Raw genomic sequence first — 25,502 nt, 5'->3', positions numbered from 1 at the left:
TAATTTGATTGGTGTCTATTGGAATCCACAGAAAGGTGCTTTATCATGGTCTTATAATTCTCAGAGACGCTAACATCCAACCACTGAGATCACCTGCATGCAGTGGCCAGGTGTTCACCGGCTTCTGGTAACAGGTGCCCGTTGAAGACACAATCCCAGGAAGGGGGGGGGGGGGGGCATCGCTTTCTCTCCGCAAATAAACAAATAAAAACAAATTTAATTAGAGTAGCACATTTTTGAGATTAAATATATTTTAGGTCTACCACGGTACCACGTGTAATGCTTGTCTTTCGCCGAACAGAATGTGCCAAATCATAAGACTAATTGTAAATTCTGTGGACACAATTTACATAATTTTCTTCTCTTTATAGAGGGTCATTATGTCGTTAAGACAAAAAAAAATGATAATGAATTGTACATATTGTACATTCAAATGTTAACAAGAAACAGTAAATCGGCAATTGGAATGTTCTATCCACTTTACTATAGTACTAATTTATCAGATGTGGTCTCTAAGGTCATATGCATTTAAACTTAAAATAGTATTATATTGGGAGGATGATATATATGTAGATATGTGTGTCTATCGCTTCATTTTAAAAACCGTTCATCTAATGAAATCTACAAACAAATGTAACAGATTTGACACAAATGGTTAAATTACAATTTTCTCCATATATTCAGTTCTTAATTTGAGACCTGCTCTAAGGCTTGCTTTCAGTACTATTTTTCATGGCATACAGATAAACTAATTATTTGGTTCTTGCACCAGCTAGCCGCTGATTATTGGGAGTAGTTGTTAATGGAGATGCTAATGAACGGGAGTAGTCATTTCAATGCCAAAAATGTTCGGGAGATTAGGGCTGATATCAGTTATTATTATAATTTCATGTTAAATACTGAAATCTGATTGGTTTAGATGCAGTTGGTAATTCGTTCTATAACCCTCAGCGTTAGCAACACACTTGGCAAAAGGTAACACAACGAATTCTTACATGCGCGTAAATTATGCGCGTATGGTTCGCCGTAGAATTCACTTCATTTCTATATAAAAACAATGAAATTTTCTTAAAAAATAAGACATTCAGTATAATAAGATAATTAGTGCCTGTTTGAGAGGGTAACTGTTGAAATTGACGCCCCTCGAAAACCATTGTCAACCTCCGCTTCGCGTCGGTTGACAATGGTTTTCTCGGGGTGTCAATTTCAACAGTTACCCTCCCAAACAGGCACTATCTATATACTACAACTGTTTTGCCTGTTTTGCTCTCTCTGTCTGTCTGTTTTTGCACACCTTTCAATTTGGCTACCTTGTTTAGCGCAGCAGGTACAAGTATGGAGTATGTTATGTACATAAAATTGGTTGTTGTCATTTTTATAGGTTTCTATGTTCTTGTGTTTACTCCTGATTAATCTCATATGAACAAAAGTAATATTCATAATTTATTAAATGTATATAAGAATATCACACTACATAATTGGGTCAGCATTCATTGTTTATGAAGTGAAACGTAGATCATCGACTTAAATATGAATGCCTGGAATAGATAATATAAATAAAGATGTATAAATAGACAAACATTGAAAAAATATTATTATCTTTAATTCTCTATTTAAATCGTTTACCAGTATCAAACAACTTGGCAGGTAACAATGGTTAAAATCACAACGTAGCCACGTTTGCCGGCATTCGTGTTGAACAAAACAAAATCTAATTAAAAGTCAAGTTATTCTCGTAAATTACAAAAATATAAACTTGGACTAAGCCAACTAATTTATGAGAATATGTCTGAAATATGATTAGCATTTTCTGCTGATAGAACTTTGCGGACAGACTGATACTAAATCTGACAGTCTTGTAGCAGTAAGTATCTTATTATGTCACCCGATGTCTCTCTGACCGAGTTACCGTCCCTGATGGGCCCTGATGACATTAATGGCGGGTCGGCCATTCATTAGAATAAAACTAATCCAGCACCTGACTCATTAATATGCAGAAGAATTAATTACGACAATCTTAAAGTGACGTGTGGTTAACCATTTCAATTGATTTTGAAAGAAAGGTTCAATTGTCAAACCGACCCGCGAAAAGATTAAATCAAAGGGAGCGATCAAAAGCCTGTTATTATAATTACAGATGTCAATTTCAGTTAATTGAATTTCTTCTTTTAGGTACAGATTAGATTTGGTTCTATTATAGATGCAGATCTGTTCACAGTGCACGAATTATTCAAACAATTTTTTTTTTATTTGAATGATTTTTGTACACAGGTAATTAGACCGCAATTAGGTCACAAAGCAGGTACATGTAGAAACACCTGTGGAATTGGAATCCTCATATATCAATGACATACAATGGTATTCAAAAATATTTCCTAAAGTTCATTACTCCAGATCAAAGCTTATGAAAATAAAGTACTTATAATCGAATTGTTCAAAAAACCCAAGAGGTGAGTTACGTATTGACCCATTTAGCTTTATTTTGCGACTATTTACTTGTGAATATAGCATGTACTTGTATGTGTGTGTGTATGTAAGCGACAGGAATTAAAAGAGAGAGAGAGAGAGAGAGAGAGAGAGAGAGAGAGAGAGAGAGAGAGAGAGAGAGATTGGAGATTTTCACAAAATGATTTTTCATATGAACAATCTGCATGTATCTTTATGAACTGATCAATACACTCCGTGAGAGAGAGAGAGAGAGAGAGAGAGAGAGAGAGAGAGAGAGAGAGAGAGAGAGAGAGAGAGAGAGAGAGAGAGAGAAGGGGAGAGAGAGAGAGAGGGGGAGAGAGAGAGAGAGCATTTGGTTTGCTATTGTTTTCACTAGAGTACGTGTATACATGTCCTAGTATAATTAATGAATGCATCATTATGAATAGAGTCACATCAGATACAATGTTTCTTTCACAGATTCATTATACTTCTCAGCATCATTAAAACTTGAGAAATGCCGGAATTTCAACCACACTGCTCTGGTTCTAAAAATCTAAGAAATCGTTTAAATTCTTGTAAGCTAATTAATTCAGGTTTGAGGGCTTTCATACACTTTCTCTTGTGAAAAGTCGCTCCTAACATTTCATTGATATAAACCATCAAAGGAATTTATAATGAAAATGGCTAAAAAACAACATTGCAGCGCGGAGAAGGAATAACAGTTCTGACGTTCTTAGTGAAACTTTTACGGGCGTTCAGCACGTTTTAACAACAGTTGTTTGGTTGTGTCACAATGCAACATGTTGTTTACCAAAGTTTGATTTATTTACTTGGACGCACTTATAATCTCGAGCGGCGTATAATCGGTGCTTTTATGTAGATTTCCACCTTAACCTTTCAACAAGCAGCAAAGATATTTGCCAAAATGTGGTACAAGGTCTAGCACTGAAATCATGGAATCAGCTTTGGCGCTCACAATTCTATAACTGTCTTATCGTTTTGCTAAACCGATTTCATTTTCTTCACGTTATTCGTAGATTTATTCATTTCGACATTAATTACAACGTGAACGCTGGTTCGGTGGCCATTCCAGAGATCATTGTTTCAATTAGAGAGTTATATAATCAAGATGGATTGACCATTCCCATATATTCATATATAAGAAAACTTTGAATTACGTAAGCAATCCATACACATTTTAAATGATAATTACAATGTTATTTTTGTTCATTTAACGTAATTAATAATTTCATAATAGTCTGGTAAATCTGGACTCCTTGGCGTATTACTCACCGAAGGTCTAATTGCAGTGTCGTCTTTTTTTTTTTTAGAACTGAAAGTAAGATGGGTAATTATGTAAAAGAAATGCACAGTCTACGGTGACAGTTTACTACTTACAGTCATTATCATAAAATTTTTGGAAATTGCAATTAATCACATAAAATATGGTATATGCATCATCCCTAGTTTCAAGACTCTAATGAATTGGCTGGAGCCTATTTTAGCGTTTATAGTTGTACAGGGTTTGTAAGCAAGTCAAAACACTTTACAATCATCTCAGTACGGATTAAATCTCTGAGTTATGAGCATCATGCTCACTTAATTTAGCATTATTAGGTGACAACAGTGTAGCAGGGGATATAAACAAAAGATAATCAAAGTACTGAAGAACTGACGGGAGTTGATTTTGTCGATGTTTATTTAATTTAAGATCAATGATATGTTATTTTGCATTACAAGTACATGAAGTTTCTAATTTGAATTACGCACATTTTTATAATATGAATTTTTGGACTTTTTCGACAAGAATGTCGAGAAACCCGAATATTAATCATGTTGAATAATATTTTAAGATAAAATTAATTCAATCAAACTATGTATCAGTAATAGAAATATTTCTCAAATATTGTATCGATCCAAGCAATATTGAACTCTGGTCTCTAGACACCGTAAATCTCCGACAAGGATTTACGGAAACAGTCGAGCGTCAAGTTGAACGAGACTATATTGAACTCTGGCGTAGGAATACATACGACTACAAAAAATATTTAAATTGTTCGTACCATTTAAAATCTGACTATTTTCAAGGTATTTATAAATAAGTTGAAAACAATGCTTAAGAATACATTACAGCGAATTTATCAATTATTTTCAAGTCTTTTCAGCAGCAATGATTTGTGCTGAGGTCCAAACACTGTTTCACTTTCGGTTTGCCAGAGTAACTGCATAGGAGAGTTGATTAAAATCAACTCCCAAAAATGCTTTGTACAGGGGATCTGATGTCTGTTGATTTTTTGTGTACTTAAAACTTTTTTTGAGGAATCAAATGAATTTTTAATATACGTATAAAACGTATTGGGATATTCCATAACTTTATTCTAAAATAGAAGAAAGAAATATGCTTGATATGGTAAATTCTAAATCATATCCTTTTAAAGATTAAACGGAAATGGCGTTTCAAATGAAATCGCTTTCATACATTTCGTATATACAAATTGAACTTAACACCCCAAATTCATTAAATGCATCAACTAATTTGTCTATAATTTACGATCGTAACATTCTCGGACAACATTTTAGTGTTTCGCCTTTCAATATGTGCCCCAGACTTAGTGCACTAAAGTGTGTGAACACCATGTCTACACCACGGCACTAAAGTAGGGAGAGTTTACATTGGTTGATGCATGAGAAAGTTATGTTTTAAGTATATTTAATTTTATTATAAACTGTATGTTCTGGTGTTTTGTCTTTGTATCACACTGTTGGTATTTCAAACCCTTTACTTTGTTTTATATGTTAAATGATCTGTTATGCCATTGGGCTTAATCAGAGAATAAATAACACACGGTCTAAACGGTGTTAGTAAATCAAGCGTACTCAATATATCATTAAATCAAAGAGACAACATTCGAAAACCTAGTAAAACGCAGCTGAAGAAAACAATACGTAAATTTTATAAGTAAAAAAGTCACAAGTTATAACTTTTTGATATGTATCTCATTTTTCAGAAAATTAAAAACTACACTAAAGTATCATCTGAATATAAAAGCGAGCCTGCTTATAGAAACTAATAAATGACAACAACGACTATGCATGTTGAATATATATGTATTGATAAATTACATATTGTTTTACGACTATGTACTTTGAATATACATGTACATCAAGGAATACACGAGTAGTATACACCTTCTTATGTAACCATGTTTGATAACCTTTCTCCATTCTATCACAGATTGTACACACTAGCAAACTGAAGCTCGAGAATATCTATACTACTATATTAAAATAATAGACTCGAATTTTTAGTCTTTAATACCGAGAAATCGGAAGAATACTGTCTTTTGTTTTATATATTTTAAACATCTTTGGTACTTGAAGATTACCAATTTGTTTTTATTTTTTCTCAGTTAAGATTCGCTAATTAATAATCAACGAAAATTCCTCAAAAAATCCCGGAAATCACCTGGATTTTTTTGGATTTTACAATCTTGCGCTTGCGCAATACATTCACGCTAACGGGATCTTTAGTTTATATTTGTTTCCACAATATCACCTCTCCCTGAATAAACTCAGAAATGATAATACAAATACGGGTAAATTTTCATTGGACTTTTGCTATATATTCTGTTCATATAAATTAATGATTTCTTACGAGAGAAAGTATAAAATAACAAATATACATTTCAACTAAGCACTTACTTTCATCTTCGTGATGACAAAAAATATTGATTACATGCAAAAACGTTACATTATATTTGTTAGGAGAGTGAAGATAGAATTTGTTTTATCGTAAAAATGAATAATGTCCTACAGACCCAGTTTTACAAAGAATATACGTGTACGTTGGTGAAAAGGTGTTGAGTTCTTCCATTCTATGGATTAAATTTTTTAGTTGAAAGAGATTTGCAGTCTCATAAAGGTTTGTTGTGATGTATTTGACTGTTATTTTCAAGGCAACATCATTCATTAACTTTCTCCAAAATCGTTCCGGAGCTATTCTGCAATTTTCTGCTACTTTACGGGTATAAGTAAGGGATGGGCCTTTCTCGAGACACAGTTAGGTTATTAAAACTAAGGAAAGTGTAGTGAAATTAATAGCATTATTGTAGGCTTATAGCTTTGTTATGTAAATGTCAATAATAAGGTGTATCGATGTACCTATTTCTAAATGTCCGATATGCAATGTCAACCCGTGCACACACGGGTCAAAGTCTAGTTATATTTACATGTTCATCAGACTTTGTCTGTGATAACATTTGAACCCTAAAACCCTAAATAACTCCATAAAACATGAGTGACACAAAATGAGCGTGTCATATAGCATAACCGAAAAACCATATTGGCTGCACCGCGTAGTAATACATACACGTAGTATGTGCTACACAGAAAATAGTGGTTTTAAGATAATGTTGTTTCAAAGTGTATACATTGGAAATAATATATACCTAGTATATAAGTATTTGTGCAATTTAGGTAAATATATTAAGAATGCTTTTGTAATCAGAAAACTTCATGTATAAACTTGCCTTTTTCAAGTGACCAGTATATGTATTATAACATGTGTATATTAATTGTATATGTCTATGAGCTGTACAGCTGTTGACTAATAAACAATACAATGTAAGTAAAAAGGAATCATTATTGAATATTATGAGGTGATAATTTTGGTCGAAGTTTGGTCAAATCTATCATAAAGCCCTTTGGGCTCTTTTGGATTTGACCCTCCTCCGACCGATTTTATAACCCGTAATATTCAAAGAATGATTCCTTATTCCTTTAATATAACAACATCTGAACGAATATCGACCGTTTCCGATTTTATAAAATAAAAATAACAGGCATGCACTTAAATTAAAGTATGAAAGTTACACGTCGGTGTGCCATCTTAATAAATGTCCTAGGCACTGTGAAAGTATTTATATTTCCAAAATAAGACTCAATGAGACCAGGATAAGACTTGTGCGCCGCGGTTCCTGCGTTCGAATACAGTAGGGACTTCTATTGTCTATGATTACATGTAGCGATAAACTTTCTGTTGACCCCATTTTCCCAAATCAAACTTTTTTCCCAACATTTTTAGGTAGAACGCATGCTAGAATTTTATATCTTTAAAGCGAATAGTCTGAGCATAAATAGTCTTTTTATTGCCACTTTTGAATTACATGTTTATTGCTTTGCCTAACTCGATGTACTAATCTTATGCAATGGTTTTAATAATATACTTTTCTTACAGATTCCTTTAATGTGCATGGACACTTTTTCTTAATTAGTCTGAATTCTGGAATATTTACTGTACATACGACATCAAACCTATCGTGTTGTATTTTTTTCTTCAGACAACCAAAGTAGTATCTCTCCACATCAAGTCCAGTATACTGTACCGCTTTTCGTCCACTAGTGTTACCAGTACTATAATTAACGATGACGTCAGAGCAACGGAAACCTTCTTTGAGGTCACGTTACCGGATGCAGCATTCATTTCAAACTTCACGCTGTAAGATCCCATCTTTCCAATTATAGTTTTTCTTTGCGTACAATCGTTGTCACGTGTTGTTGTTGTTTTTTGTATGTTTATTTGCCTTATCTCTCCCACTGGACGTAATTTCCCCCCAAATCGTTGCAAGTCACTGCGACCTGAAATATGCTTTAAGGTTCCTCGACACCCCGTGGATTTTACTTTTTACGACAGTACGTCACAACATTTTAGCGCATTGTGAAACAGTTTATACAACCAATATTTGTTTTCTGCCTCTGTGGCGCAGTTGGTGTTTCTTCAGTCTACCAACTCGCAGGTTCCGACTTCGAATACTGCAGGAGTTTCTATTTTCATGAACACTGGTAAAATTTCAAAAAGTTGATTTTCCTCCAAAAAGTGAGTTTTTTAGGGTCATTTTCAAGTCGAACAAAAAATCCATATCTTTACGTAATTTAGAAGAATGGGCTTATAGGCAGAACTTTCCCCAAGTGTGTGAAGGACCCTTAGGCTACCCCCACCCCCCTTCCCTAAGTTGTTTAATGTACATTGCCGACACATTATTCTGTGTGTTCTTCTATATTTCACCAGTTGCTTTCATTGCTTCATAAATGTATTCCCTTACAAACTGTTGTAGTTGTAAAAAAAAAAAGTTGAGGGATAAAGATAAAAGTAGAAAAATTTATCCCAGGAACTTTATATGATTAGAGATTACATTTCCTTCCTGGCTTATTTAAAATGATGTGAGTTAAGGTGATAACAAAATATAATGCTAGAGCATCTAACTCTATTGTTGTCAATTACATACATGTATGTACGACATTGATATTGGCTTCTGAAACATAGTGTTATTCAGATAACAATAGAAAAGACTTAAAAGTAGCCCTACTGCGTACAATTTAGCCCATAAAAATGAAAATGTAGTGGTAATTGGTGGGAAGCAACTTTTGTACATGTAATGATGTAGTTTTTTGTAGAGAGATTGACGGAAATGTTTATCTGGGAGAAATCAAGGAAAAGGAGGTAGCTAAGAACACTTACGAAAACGCCCGGTGGATGGGGCAGTCAGCAGGGCACATAGAAACCAGGTACTGTACCCGGTATATATAGAGACGAAGAAATGTACTTGGTATATATAGAGACAATGAACTGTACCCGGTATGTTTAGACATAAGATACTGTACCCGGTATATAAAGAAACATTGAACTTTATCAAATATATATATAGAAACAATGAACTGTACCCGGTATGTTTAGACATAAGATACTGTACCCGGTACACAGAGAAACGTTGAACTTTATCAAGTATATATAGACACATGGTACTGTATTCGGTAGATATACAAACCAGTTAACGTACCAGATATAAAAACACCAAGTATTATATAGAGACGAGGCACTGTCCCAGGTACATATACGTGTAGATATAAGCATCATATAGAGACGAGGGATTGTCCAAGGTACATATACGTGTAGATATAAGTATTGTATCACACACATTTAAAAACAAGGTATTCGTAATACAACACACAGTGTAAATAACAAAAACGCCAGGTTGACGGGGCAGTTAGGTGGACACATAGAAACAAGGTACTGTACCCAATTCGGTATAAAGAATAAGTAACTGTATCCGGTACACATAGAAACAAGTAACTGTATCCGGCACACATAGAAACAAGTAACTATATCCGGTACAAATAGAAACAAGTAACTGTATCCGGTACACCTAGACACAAGTAATTGTATCCGGTACAAATAGAAACAAGTAACTGTATCCGGTACACCTAGAAACAAGTAACTGTATCCGGTACAAATAGACACAAGTAATTGTATCCGGTACACATAGAAACAAGTAACTGTATCCGGTACACCTAGAAACAAGTAACTGTATCAGGTACACCTAGACACAAGTAATTGTATCCGGTACACATAGAAACAACTAACTGTATCCGGTACACATAGAAACAAGTAACTCTATCTGGTACATAGAAACAAGTAGCTGTATCCGGTACAAATAGAAACAAGTAATTTTATCCGGTACACATAGAAACAAGTAACTGTATCCGGTACAAATAGAAACAAGTAATTGTATCAGGTACACCTAGACACAAGTAATTGTATCCGGTACACCTAGAAACAAGGAACTGTATCTGGTACTCATAGAAACAAGTAACTGTATCAGGTACACCTAGACACAAGTAATTGTATCCGGTACAAATAGAAACAAGTAATTTTATCCGGTACACCTAGAAACAAGTAACTGTATCCGGTACACATAGAAACAAGTAATTGTATCTGGTACAAATAGAAACAAGTAATTTTATCCGGTACACCTAGAAACAAGTAACTGTATCAGGTACACATAGAAACAACTAACTGTATCCGGTACACCTAGAAAACAAGTAATTTTATCCGGTACACCTAGAAAACAAGTAACTGTATCCGGTACACATAGAAACAAGTAATTGTATCTGGTACAAATAGAAACAACTAACTGTATCCGGTACACCTAGACACAAGTAACTGTATCCGGTACACCTAGAAAGAAGTAATTGTATCCGGTACACCTAGAAACAAGTAACTGTATCCGGTACACCTAGACACAAGTAATTGTATCCGGTACACCTAGACACAAGTAATTGTATCCGGTACAAATAGAAACAAGTAATTTTATCCGGTACACCTAGAAACAAGTAACTGTATCCGGTACACCTAGACACAAGTAACTGTATCCGGTACAAATAGAAACAAGTAACTGTATCCGGTACACCTAGACACAAGTAACTGTATCAGGTACACCTAGACACAAGTAACTGTATCCGGTACACCTAGACACAAGTAACTGTATCCGGTACAAATAGAAACAAGTAACTGTATCCGGTACACCTAGAAACAAGTAATTGTATCCGGTACAAATAGAAACAAGTAACTGTATCCGGTACACCCAGACACAAGTAATTGTATCCGGTACAAATAGAAACAAGTAATTTTATCCTGTACACATAGAAACAAGTAACTGTATCCGGTACACCTAGACACAAGTAACTGTATCCGGTACACCTAGACACAAGTAACTGTATCCGGTACACCTAGACACAAGTAACTGTATCAGGTACACCTAGACACAAGTAACTGTATCCGGTACACCTAGAAAGAAGTAATTGTATCCGGTACAAATAGAAACAAGTAATTTTATCCGGTACACCTAGAAACAAGTAACTGTATCAGGTACACCTAGACACAAGTAACTGTATCCGGTACACCTAGACACAAGTAATTGTATCCGGTACAAATAGAAACAAGTAATTTTATCCGGTACACCTAGAAACAAGTAACTGTATCCGGTACACCTAGACACAAGTAACTGTATCCGGTACAAATAGAAACAAGTAACTGTATCCGGTACACCTAGACACAAGTAACTGTATCAGGTACACCTAGACACAAGTAACTGTATCCGGTACACCTAGACACAAGTAACTGTATCCGGTACAAATAGAAACAAGTAATTGTATCCGGTACACCTAGAAACAAGTAACTGTATCCGGTACACCTAGAAAACAAGTAACTGTATCCGGTACACATAGAAACAGCTAACTGTATCCGGTACAAATAGAAACAAGTTATTGTATCCGGTACACCTAGACACAAGTAACTGTATCCGGTACAAATAGACACAAGTAATTGTATCCGGTACACCTAGAAACAAGTAACTGTATCCGGTACACCTAGACACAAGTAACTGTATCCGGTACACCTAGACACAAGTAACTGTATCCGGTACAAATAGACACAAGTAATTGTATCCGGTACACCTAGAAACAAGTAACTGTATCCGGTACACCTAGACACAAGTAATTGTATCCGGTACACCTAGACACAAGTAATTGTATCCGGTACAAATAGAAACAAGTAATTTTATCCGGTACACCTAGAAACAAGTAACTGTATCCGGTACACCTAGACACAAGTAACTGTATCCGGTACAAATAGAAACAAGTAACTGTATCCGGTACACCTAGACACAAGTAACTGTATCAGGTACACCTAGACACAAGTAACTGTATCCGGTACACCTAGACACAAGTAACTGTATCCGGTACAAATAGAAACAAGTAACTGTATCCGGTACACCTAGAAACAAGTAATTGTATCCGGTACAAATAGAAACAAGTAACTGTATCCGGTACACATAGAAACAAGTAACTGTATCCGGTACAAATAGAAACAAGTAATTGTATCTGGTACACATAGAAACAATCAACTGTATATGGTACACATAGAAACAAGTAGCTGTATCCGGTACAAATAGAAACAATCAACTGTATCTGGTACACATAGAAACAAGTAATTGTATCTGGGAGCCATAGAAACATGAAGCTGAATCCGGTACACATAGAAACAAGTTACTGTATTCGGTACACATAGAAACAATTTAAGTATCTGTATTCGGTACAAGTACACGTTGAAATAAGGTATTTGTACCAGACAAACACAAAAACAAGTCTACCAATAAAGTACATCATGATGCATCTAGGTTGTTTGTAATATACACGTAACATGAAACATTTCCTTTCAGACCAAGGGACACAAACAAGTTCAAGATTTCTATAAATATCGCGGCCTTCAGCGAGGTGACCTTCACCCTGACCTACAATGAACTGCTCCAGCGGCGGCGCGGGAACTACGACCACACGATCTACGTCAATCCGGGTCAGATCGTGGACAGTCTGCTGGTGGAGGTCACCATTCAGGAGTCACGTGCCATCACACAGCTCCATGTGCCACCACTCAGAGACGATATTCTGACAGAACACCAGAACAGCCGTGAGTAGTATATGCACTGTAACATCATTAAAATTCGCCTGGGCTAATTTTTGCCATGGACAATTTTCGCGAGTTATTAATTTAAAGGTTTAAATAATTGTTATATTGTGGATTTGATATGATATGAGTATAATGTTTTATAATCGTTGACTTGTCATTTCGTTGGTTTATAACGACATTATATATAAAGCGTTACCGCGAAATGAACAAAATCTGAGGCCTTGGGAATATTGATTATTCCACATTATTTAACAAAGTCAATGAAAATCCGCTATATCCTCTGGAGGCTGGAAAGTTTATTTTCAAAATATTTGTATCCGCTGGGTTTCAAATCCGTTATTTCTTTAAAAAAATTCTATAATCAGTAAATCAAATAGAATCAGACAAAACTACAATAAAAAAAATACTAATTTCACTTTTAAGCAGTTTAAAAACAATATATAGGTACGCGTATAACTATAAGTGTTTCTTTCACTGTTTTTAAGTTCATTGTTTAATTAATTAGATATCAATCTAGCATATCATATATTTAAATCATAATTTCTTCTATACCTTCATTCCCACATGATGCGTTAAAGAAAATATTTCCCATGAGTTTAGTAATATTTTATTATTTCATTGATGTACACCCAATGATGTCACGTACCGTGTGAGCCGATAAAGATTTAATCTGTTGATGATAATGAGGCTGGAGGGTCATTAACTGACCATCAGTTCTATCGAACATGTCAAGATATGATCTGTTTAGCCATAAACTATTATTTAGTAGAGAGAAAGTCAACGATTATGCTGTAACTGTTTAATTTAGGCATTTCCATATGCATTTTTATAAAGAACTTTTCTTTTAAGTGAGATCAAATACAATTTTAATATGGCTGCGACCATCCAGCCCTCTTAATTACACAGTAATATGTATGCCCTGAATGAAATGTTTTGTACTTGAATAAGATAAATACAAAGATGAGTTCCATGTCTGTAACAGCATGTCCTAGGTAACACATCACTATGAATCTCAGGTCGTCATGTCTTTCTGTCTTTTTTTGGTCAGTCTCCTCAACTGTAATTGGCAACTTGTTATTACAGGTGCTTGAGGACAGGATCGACCCCCCCCCTCCCCAGTATATAGACCCCTGGATTTTATTTATTTTTTTATTATTAAATCATCCTTTTATGACATATTTCTATCTAATTTATACATTCATTGCACAAAATTACCTAAAAGAAACATTTTTTAAAAACAGACCATCTACATATATCATACAAATTTTGGGCAATGAATGAATAAGTTAGATTAGAAAAATGTCAGAAAATGATAATTGAATAAACAATAAATAAAGAAAGTCCCGGGGTCTATATACTTTGGGGGAGTGGGGTGCACGGGGGGAGGGGGTCGATCCTGTCCTCAAGCACCTGTGTTTGTAATATCATTTGTTATATCACGATTTTGAATAAAAGGCCAAGGCCACTGATAAAGACCACATTCAAATTTAACACTAATGAGTATGCCGTCGTTAGAACCAAAGTTTTTTATAACTCCAGTGTGTCCCATTTTAGTTCAGTGTTAATAAGTCAGTTGATAATATAAGTGGGAAGGTTAATCACTGTTGACTTTGTTTCATTGAAAATAAAAAAGAAGAAGATAAAAACCGGATAATTATCATACTTGACCAGCGCAATACATTTTACAACTGGTTTTTCAAGAATAAAAAAGAAAACTGTTATGAATAACCCATGTCAGATCTGACAAATAAATAAAATGAATATAAATAGATATATAGCTCAAAAGTTATTGCAATTAGGATCATGTATCAACATTTAAGTTAATGCTGTCGTAGTGACGAAGCATTAGATCTTACACGTGTAAAGCCTCTCTACACGTCCTGGGTAATTAATTAGAATGATTCATCAATTAAGATTCAGACATTAAGTTTTAATGACACACTTTGTCCTTGCTTTTTCTCATTTAAATAAAAGATGCTGTCACCTTGTGTTACCATAGAAACCTATTCGGAATAAATCACCCCTTATGCATGGAATACAGGTAGCCAATTAATGAAGTTGGTGACTTTAAATGTCCTCACGCTTTTCAATTATTCACTCTTTAAAATATTTTAATAATAAAACAAACATTATGTAGATGATCATAACACTGGGTCAGTTCTACGAAGGTTTGACATGTGTTATTTATGCTTGAAGCTACGTATAAAGTTTACTAATAACAAATATAGAAACATTAATCTTAGACATAACAATAAATCACAAACTATATTTGTTTGTTACTTTTTATTTCAAAGTTATTGCTCTCTGGAAAAAAAGTTTTAACATTCATGTATCACTCATCAAAAACGATATCATACCATTTGTTGTGGTTATTCATTTCTGTCATGTAATTATTATTTTGTCATCATGAACAATAATCTAACATAGTGTTTGATCAAATTTTTTTTAAATTGGTCTATATACCCGTTTTTATTTTAAAATAACTACTGTTACATACATTTTTTTCTTGTGAAAAGAAACAAAGAAAAATATCGTACAAGATGGCACATGCAAGTTCAATGTGCATCGCATAGCAGGTTCAAGACCGACATGTTGACAGTGAATGTATATCAATACGTTTTATTCTGTTTGATTTTAATATCCCTGTAACGAAGTTCGGGGAGTATATAGAAATCATTCTGTTCGTCTGTCTCTCCGTCTCTCTGTCTGTAGACGCAGTTTTGTCCCCCCCCCCCCCCAATAGATTTTTTTACTACACCATGAAAACGTCTGAAAATTTGTACATATGTTGAACACCATCTGAAGATGTGCACCTGCATTGTATATGACGATCAGACAAGATTTGCTGATTATATGAAAAGGTCCATTGAAATTAAAAAAAAAGGAATGTCACTCTGTTATAAAGAATGGCTCTGGGCTTCAAAGGTTAAAAAAAGCAAAAGGTTAATGTACCGGTAATGTGAGCTGATCTACTATATACCATTTATTTGAATGTGACTAGAGGACTGATCTACAATTACTATATAAGCATCATCTTTTTCAAAGTGAAGTATCAATACAGAAATGTCCCTGACCTTCACACACAATGCGTACACCGTACACCTGTACAGGTAATGTGTCGTTTTGTTGTTTGTGTACACCGTGATTGCAAGATAAATGAGAAATGTACGACTGCTCCGCAGAATGAGACCGGGGCAATTAATAGTTAAGTTTTTACGCTGTTAATATGCAAAATAAGGAACACATAAACAACGCTTTGCTTCACAATTCGCCATTTATCATGGAGCTGTCTGTTTGGAATTGGTCTCAAAGAAAATAGTTATAAACGGTTAAAGCGGGATTAAAATAAACTTAAAAAAGCATTTTCCATGATTTGGTCTTATTATGACATTGATAATATTTATACAGAAACACAGTCCATAAAAAATTACATGTACATGAAATATTTTTGTAAGTATTTATTTCAGAAGACTATCGCGTGTTGCTCCCATAAATACACCTTCTATAATTAAAGCAATATGAGCGGCAATTTTCATGACATATTTTTTATCGTGAAATTGTTAACTTACTAAAAATGTACAAAAAGGACAAAATGAGTTTGTTTTATTGCATGTATCGTCTTTTAGATGCTCTAATTAAAGAATGGCAACATTACTGTCGTCCCGTACATATGGTTCGTTATACTGTAGAGAAATGTTTCACTCTTCAAGATTTAACGATCTATTTAAACCTTAATCATCATATAGGAATTACACACATGCTGAGAAATCACCATTACAGAAATGTTTTTCACAGCAAAATATAGCTTATTCTGCTTTATTGAATTAAATAAGTCTCACTCTGTAAAAAGAAATATACACTAAGTAAGACGGCTTTGAGTTGAGTTGAAGATCTCTGTATAGAGATATTTGGAAAATGTTCATAGTTTAAAGCTAAAACAATCATTAGTTTACTACATGATAGTTTCCGAACAAAAATATCGTATTTAAAAGTTGAGGACAGACTTTATGTTTTATATGTTTACCATCCAGCCTCCTCATATCATGTGTATAGCTACATTCTCCTGACCCTTTTACCGCCGATGCATGGATCCACCACGTAAATGTATCCCACCGCGTCTTTTGTAGTAGTAACATTTGACCCTTTTACCGACGATTTATGGATCCACCACGTAAATGTATCCCGCCGCGTCTTTTGTAGTAGTAACATTCTCCTGACCCTTTTACCGCCGATTCATGGATCCACCACGTAAATGTATCCCGCCGCGTCTGCTGTTGTTTTTTTTTTATTTGTTTACCATCCAGCATACGTTTATCTTTTGTAAAGTAACTTTTATTCTATTGTTTCACTCATCCAATGTTCTTTTTATTCCTCCACCACAAATTCATGGACTTTTCACCACCCTGGTTCACGTATCCTTCCGCCTCTGTTGTAGTGTGGAATACCTACGCCACCATAAGGCGGCCGTCCTTGACCTCAGCCTACATCCGGTACAACCCGTCTCCGGAAGACCAGAAGCGCGCATCTTTACAGGGCATGTCGGGATTGTTTATTGTTGAATACGATGTAGAGAGGACAACACATGTTGGAGAAGTTATGGTAAGATACGGACATACAAACAGAACTCAATCAAGTCAGATCTAGATTATTGCAATCAACTGAATTTAAAAACAAACAATTTTAATATTGATTAATTTTGGAAATTGCTTAATGTAGAACTTATTGAAATTAAATTTAGATTATATATGAACTTCATTTTATTGAATAAATTACATAGAAATGCGACATGGATGTGTTTAGATATGCATTATACTCATGTATAACTTAAACAGGCATGTTTGTCATATCTCAATTTCTCATCTTCTATCAATTAATCCGTTATAAAGAATGGCAAGGCAGATGATTCTGTTGTTGGGATACTTATTTTGCACATATTACTTTGTTTCAGGTGGTCAATGGGTATTTTGTTCATTACTTCGCCCCCCAAGGCCTGCCCAGAATGAAAAGAAAAGTTTTGTTTATCCTAGACTACAGTGGATCTATGCTGGGCACAAAAATAACCCAACTCAAGACCGCCATGTCCGAAATCTTATCAAACCTCGCTAAGGGCGATCGGTTCAACATCATCCGGTTTAACGGTGACGTCACAAAATGGTGGAACCATTCTGCACTGGTGGAGGTGAACGAGTACAGTGTGAACGCCGCCAAAAACTTCATAAATGACATCGAGGCTGATGGCTGTAAGTTATCGTCTGCTGATCTTAAAATGTTGTCTATGGCGCAGGTTTGAGTAGTGTGGATGGCTTAAAGAATTTGGTCATGAACATCTACCATCAATCAGCTTTTATGTTTCAAGCACGGTTAGGCACCGCCGCCATTTTTGGAACTCTCTCGCGTTCTGGACTATTTCGGTTTGAAAATTACGTGAATGGTATTAATAATGGTGTATTTTTACTTTAAAAGAAAAGTAATAACTGTTAACTAGGTCGCTATCTCAAATGACACGACTAAATCTGGTCTCCATTCCCAGCGTATGACCTTAGTCATGGATTCATGAAACCTTTTGTATGCATGTTGTTTAAAAGTAAATTTTTAACAGTTCTAGACTAGGCAGCAATTACGTGTTGACAGTGAGATACATGTACTTATGTGGAATAAAAAGTGTTAAACTTTTCATAGTTTAATGATTGATAAAGATTAAAAGAAACGTATTAAATAAGGGTCTTTGTATTGATGTAACGAATAATTATTTGGTAACACTTTAGCAATACAGCCATAACTTCACTATGTATAATAATTATTTGGTAATACTTCAGCCATAAGTTATACTATGCATTTTCCAATATGCAAACCAACTCTATTTCTTTCTTATTATAATACGAGGTATTCAATTTGGAATGAAAAATATAGACCTGGTCGTTATGTAGTTATAGAGAGGAAAACAATGGCTAGCACTTGCTTACATATCATGTAAAAATGGTTGAGTTGTACATGTATTGACTTACAAATAGTTTCAACAGGAGATTCCTAGAAAACATAAGTAAGGAAACTTATTTTTTTTCCAAAACACATGGTCTATACTTTTTATAATGGAACAATTCTAAATAGACCTTAGACATTAAGGTTAATAAACCGGTAACGTTATACTTCTTGAATCATGATAAATTGAAAATGGATTTAAGCGAAATATTCACAAACAACTTTAAAACTGCCTTAGAGTCGGACAGATCTTGTGGTTTCAATAAGCAATGACTGAATGGCCCACAATGAAAAAGACGGACCAATGTCACATTGTTTGACACAACTACCCGACTTTCAACGTTTTGTTAAAAATGGCTCTCAGTACCGATCAGACCCAACCTAGCACCAGAGTCAACCCAACTAAACCCTAACTTTCGTGGTGTACTTTGGTTTTTTCTGGGTTCACTTTTGGAAAATTTGTTTCCAGTTTGGGTTTACTTTGGTTTTCTCGGGGTTCACTTCTGGAAAATTTGTTTCCAGTTTGGGTTTACTTTGGTTCCACTCATTGTCTTATTTGGGTTTACTCGGTTTGGTTTTGTGGTCCTCTTTAAACATTAAAATGTGAACCAGACCCGTCTTTTATCTAATTATCTTACTGTCTCTATTAATCCCCACCCATTGTATATTCCAAATACATAAGTAGCGTCTGCTTCAGGTGTATACTTCTTTTCTGATTGGGGTTTACTTTGGGTTTACTCTGGGTCCACTCTAGTAAACCCGGAGTAAACCCTGAGTAAACCCTGAAAGTACTGTCTGTTAGGTTGGTTTTGATCGTTACTGTATCAGTTTATTTTCCTGTGCAGGGACCAACATCAATGACGCCCTGAGCGAGGGCATGGACCTGCTCCAGGAGGATGACGAGAGGGACCCGACCTACGCCTCCCTGATGATCTTCCTGACGGACGGATACGCCACAGAGGGGGAGATGGACAACTCCAAAATCCTGGACACCATTAGCAGCCGGAACAAGGACAAGGTGCCTATCTTCAGTCTGTCGTTCGGGGACGAGGCGGACTATGGCTTCCTGAAGAAGCTGTCAGCCCAGAACAACGGGTTTGTCAGGAAGATCTACGAGGAGTCGGATGCTTCTCTACAACTGACGGGGTTCTATGGCGAAGTCGCCTCCACACTGCTGTCTAACTTAACCTTCCGGTATCTGGATGACACGGTGGTAGGGAAATCTGTCACCAATACGATTTATCCGATTTTCTTTGAGGGGTCGGAAATTGTGATTTCAGGAAAGGTGTCCGAAGTCAACGTGTCAGCCATGACGTTAGAAATCTGCGGGACGAGCTCTAAAGGCCCCCTGGAATGGCGGACAGCTACTGGGAATAATATCTTTGATCTGATTCAGAACGCTCCAAGTGAATTAGTGGCCTCGAATTTCTCCGACATTACTGAGAAGATATGGGCCTACATGACAATCAAACAGCTATTAATAAACAGACTCCGTGAACGGAATGCTACTGCCAGAACCGAACTCAAACGAAAGGCACTTGAACTGGCTCTGAAGGTAATTATGTAAATTGTAGCCTAAATGAAGTGTTTTATGGATTTTTAATAGAGTAGAGTACCTAAATCAATTAGAGTTTGACATTTGTGAATTGAAATTAAGTAGAGTATGCACTGCAATACTTATATCATAAAATTCATTCACAAGAAAGTCAAATTTGAACTTTCATCTGTCAGTATTATTGCGACAAAATATTTAACTGAACAGGATTGTCTTATCTTAGCTATGTATACACTGAAAAATTTGGTAATTAATTAAGATAAGTCATGCAGAAATGACTCAGAACTTTAAGAGGGTCGGTTCGATAGTTGCGACCATTAAATATAAGACTTAACTGATCTCCTTCTAGAAGAAAGGCTTCGTATAGAATAAAGAAAACATGCCCACATTTGAGAGATAAATTTCTTGGTATTTTGTTACTATATAAATAGTGCCTGTTTGGGAGGGTAACGATAGTTTTCTCGGAGTGTCATATTAACTGTTACCCTCACAAACAGGCACTATCAATTCTAGTATTCTGACTGTCTTAAGTTTAAAGAAAAATCTACTGCTTTTATATAGGAGTAACATGAATGAAATCCACGGCGAACCGCGTATGCGCATAATTTAGGCGCATGTTACAGTTCGTTGTGTTACCCGTTGCCAAGTGTGTTGCTAAGGCTGAGCGTGATAGAAATTTAAACTGCTTCTTAACCAATCAGGTGTTTGTATTTATCATGAAAGTTTAATAATATGTAATAGTATATAGCTAAACAAATAAAGGTACCTGGTAGATTTGAGTTGTTTGTTGGCCACCCAGCCTATTTTACCGTATTGTAGCAAGTAAGATCAAAGTGAAAGATAAGCATGAAATTTTGAAAAAACGATATCGTTAAACAAAGGCAGTTGGTTTCAGCATTTAATTCACCAATCATAAATCGTACATTTTTTACTGCTATTATGTTCTGGTCATACAAAAACAATTCAACACAATTCACTTCCGATTTCTATCGGTTAATAAAAAAGCATCGATTCTATCTAATACTTTTTAAATTAACATTCTTTATTTTTTAGTTTCTTAAAATTTCGGTTGTTTTCAGAGCTTTCCTTTAACCTAAACAATGTTTTTTTCTTCATTTTTTGCGTTTGAAATAAAACAACAATAATAGTTTCCCTACTAAACTACTAATTTGTTTAAAACACTGGGTCGGAACAATTCAGTTATTAGAGGTGGCTTTATGTTTGGTGTGTTTTTTGTTACAGTACAACTTTGTGACCCCTCTAACCTCCATGGTCGTCACCAGGCCCCAGGACGAGAACGTCATCCGGCCCAGTGGTGAGTGTGTAGTCGTCTTCTTATTTTAGTTCCGGAATTTCGGTTAACTAATTTCAGATAGAAAGCAGAATTTATTAAAATACTTTACTAGAATGCCTCCACTTGGCTACACAGAACATCATTCCATGTAATTTGTATATTTTGAAACATAAATCACTTCTATGAAATTTGATATTCAGTGCATATAATTGTAGTGTTTGAAGATGTATTTGTATATATTAGGTTATTAAGTATCATGAATTATCAAGCTGTCAAATTCTTTTCTTGGAATTCTTTTGAAATTCTAAAATAGTTCAATTTAGTCAACTAATTTTTAATTTGCTGTAATGGTGAACATCTTTTTGGCTCAAGACTGCCTGATCAGTTTTAGTACTTGGATTGTTATATGAGAAAATAAACTTTTAATTTCCTTTCCTATATGACTTGTTTTAAACATGTTGGTGTTGAAAGTGTATAAATGAGGAGGTTTGTTTTACCTTCGCTTTACTGTTCTATAATTTACTGATACTTAAGAATACTATAAAATTGACGAACCTACTTTCACTTTTGATTTACTGTGAACCATTTTCTGATACTTTCTAGTATATTATGATAAGAACAGAGGATTTTAACATTTCAGCTGACTTACGGTTGAACGACAGCCCTTACTCTGTGTGGGGAGACACACTAAAGGGGAGCCTGGAACTGAAACGGAACAAGCTGTCTTTTGGTAAAAAATAAACGTCTGTCTGAATATCAATGAGGGAGAATAAACGCTGCATATATATACGAGTTTAAATTAAATATTTTGATTGATGGTAGACACGGTCGGTACTTTTTAAATATTTTATTTTTCTTATTTGGTCGTTGTTTTCTTTCAGCTTATTTAATCCTTTTTTTGCTCACCTGAGCTGAAAGCTCAAGTGAGATTTTCTTATCACATTTTGTCTGTCGTCCGTCTGTCCGTCCGTCTGTCCGTAAACTTTTCACATTTTCAACATCTTCTCAAGAACTATTGGGCCAATTTCAACCAAACTTGGCACAAATCATCCCTAGGCAAAGGGGATTCAAAGTTGTGAAAATTAACGGCAACACCCTTTTTAAAGGGGAGATGATTAGAAATTAATGAACAATTTTTGAGAAATTTTCAAAAATCTTCTCAGGAATTATAAAGCCAGGAAATTTGAAACTTGTGTGGAAGCATCCTCAGGTAGAGTCAATTCAACGTTGAGAAAATCATGACCTCCGAGGGAAGAGTGGGGCCACAATGGGGGTTTTACATAGGAATATATAGAGTAAATCTTTAAAAATCTTCTTCTCAGAAACTAATCAGCAAGGAAATTTGAAACTTGTGTGGAAGCATCCTCAGGTAGTGTAGATTCAATGTTGTGAAAATCATGATCCCTGGGGGTAGGGTGAGGCCACATTGGGGGGGGGGGGCGTTGTTGTTAAAGTTTTACATAGGAATATATAGCGAACATTTTCTTCTCAAAAACTAATCAGCCAGACGATTCTTTATAATTGTTAAGACTTTGGCTCCAGGACAATTCTTTGGCCACACAAGAAGGTTCAGAGTTTGATGTAGCTTTATATCCCATATATAAACAATATTTATGGATCTTTTTGAGAACTGCAATACTCAACATGTGATATGACTATAAAATCATCCTGTTAGAAAAGGGATTAATGTCAGATTATAAACATAAGAATATCCATGGGGAAAAATGAATTTGATTTATACAGGATCTACATGTATTATTGTACATTGTCCAGATAGTTTGTATTATGACTCCATTAAGCTGATTTTATAATCATACCTATTGTTCCTCAGGTGAGCGATGTGGCCCTTGGGCCTCTTGTTTATATTGCTGTTGCTTTTTCTTTTTAATTTACAATCACTCTTCCGGTCCATACTTTATTCTACTACTGAAACAATTTATTTTGTAATATACTTGTATATTAATAAGTTAAGGGATAATAAATAGACAGTTTTAAAACAGTTTTCCAGGAATATAAAACATTATTATGCAGATATATATATATATATATATATATATATATATATATATATATATATATATATATATATATATATATATATGGGTGTGTGTGTTAAGTTTGGTTTCTTTTACCTAGTTGATAGTGACCCCCATTTCATTGTTCGCGTGAAAGGTCTGAAGGATTCCGTCTGTTTTGATGTGATGGGGAATGAGGGCGACATATTCAACCTGGTAAAGGACGAGATATCTGGTAAGTGAATCAGGGCTGGTAAAGTACGAGATATCTGGTAAGTGGGTCAGGGCTGGTAAAGGACGAAATATCTGGTAAGTGGGTCAGGGCTGGTAAAGGACGAAATATCTTGTAAAGTGGGTCAGGGTCGGCTACATTCATAAATTGGAATTCTGAAAATACATTATCTCAGGGAAAGTCAATGCCGGTGATAGTCATTGATTGTTAAAATACTGAGTGTGTGTACAAATTTTCTTCAAATTGTGCCGGATAATGCCAGTGCTAAGGTGGCATGTTCACACCCGTCTAAGCTGCATGTATCGAAAAATTGAAATACGGCATATTGTAATAGACCACTACTTAAAGAGTTTATAACCACTTCTGTTATCAATGTATCTCACCTGTCAGGTGAGATATTTACCATTCAAAAATAAATTCTTAAAGAAAAAAGAATTTTCCAATGGAAAAACAATTTTCCCACAGGGTATTTGGAATTTCCTATCGGAATAAAAGAATTTTCTGTAGGAGTTTAAATTTCAAGAAAATTTACACAAAACTCCCTCAGGATTTTAAAATCAGATAGGAAATCTTAATTTCCTAAAGATTAACTACCTGTCTGTAACAAATTTCTGCAGAAAAGACTTTTCTCCTATAGGGAATTTAATTCCTATAGGATTTTTAGAAAAACAAAACCTGCCTGCATAATGTAACTGTATATGGTACATTCTCAGGTCAAATACATCAACATTTTAATGTTCCTAAGTTCTAGAACTATTAATTAAGGTTTACATGAAGATATCACTGCATGCAAATTTTAACTACATGTAAGTAATTAAGCGTCATGTGTGTGCAAATAGTGAGGTGTGCCGGATGCCTCATTAGGACACAACCGTGATCAATCGCGGCCGATCACAAAAATCAAAGTTTATATATCTGTAGAGTATGTAAATAAAGAAATGACATAAAATTTGATCGGGTATTTAGTAGGACACAATTCAAGAAATGTGATTTTAAAAAAAATAATGTCGTTTCATTATTTGAACTCTATATTTAAATCAAGCAAAGTTGAACTTTGCCAATGTGCGCACGCACGAATCAAGCTTACAGTGGGTTTTTTTCTGATAACAATTAGTAAGGTGTGAGTTAATGGCCGTGTCTGACATGGGCGGGGCAATCTCCTCTGTCTATGTGATGGGAGCACACTCATCAGGTGCGCCCTGCTGCTACCTCAATTATACAAGTATGCATAAATAATATACATTTCTCGTCTGAATTATTTATTACATGTAAATGAATCTGCATTCATTCATTTAATGACGATACTTTGGTCATTAGCCTGCACGGTTGTATGAGTTTATTAACATGGAAGGGGAGGGGGGAGACATTGATGGCTACATTTAACAATTATATATATGAACCTCCAAGTTAATGATGCTTTTGTTCTTGTTTAGTAATTCGTAAAGTTTGATTTTTCCCTTATTTAGCATTCGCTTAAAAACGGTTTAAAGCAGGATGTCCTTTGTTATGTTTGTATAAATTTTACAATTAAACCCATTATTCATGTACTTTTCGGTCAAATTAGCTATTATTTGATAAAAACGACAGTGTAAAACTCGTGATTATTACACAAAATCATCAACATTGAACAATAGAACAATTGTTGGAAGTAATTAACTGAATATTCATGTAGTAAGTGAAACCGGTAGTGCAAA

The 25,502-nt window shown here is 34.9% G+C and overlaps 1 protein-coding gene across 1 annotated transcript in view; it reads left to right on the top strand.

The window, feature by feature from the left end:
* Positions 1-25,502, top strand: part of LOC105347927 (inter-alpha-trypsin inhibitor heavy chain H3) — a 44,001-nt gene that overhangs the window by 8,719 nt on the left and 9,780 nt on the right. The window contains exons 2-10 of the mRNA XM_034452067.2: positions 7,770-7,927; positions 8,884-8,994; positions 12,486-12,733; positions 17,169-17,332; positions 17,682-17,973; positions 19,558-20,267; positions 21,510-21,582; positions 22,202-22,291; positions 23,698-23,811. Of these exons, the coding sequence (XP_034307958.1) occupies positions 7,770-7,927; positions 8,884-8,994; positions 12,486-12,733; positions 17,169-17,332; positions 17,682-17,973; positions 19,558-20,267; positions 21,510-21,582; positions 22,202-22,291; positions 23,698-23,811 (1,960 nt within the window). The remainder of the gene's footprint in view (positions 1-7,769; positions 7,928-8,883; positions 8,995-12,485; positions 12,734-17,168; positions 17,333-17,681; positions 17,974-19,557; positions 20,268-21,509; positions 21,583-22,201; positions 22,292-23,697; positions 23,812-25,502) is intronic.

This window comes from Magallana gigas, chromosome 4 (assembly GCF_963853765.1).
Source record: "Magallana gigas chromosome 4, xbMagGiga1.1, whole genome shotgun sequence".
Taxonomy (NCBI): Eukaryota; Metazoa; Mollusca; class Bivalvia; order Ostreida; family Ostreidae; genus Magallana; species Magallana gigas.
This window is presented reverse-complemented; position numbering and strand designations above follow the sequence as displayed.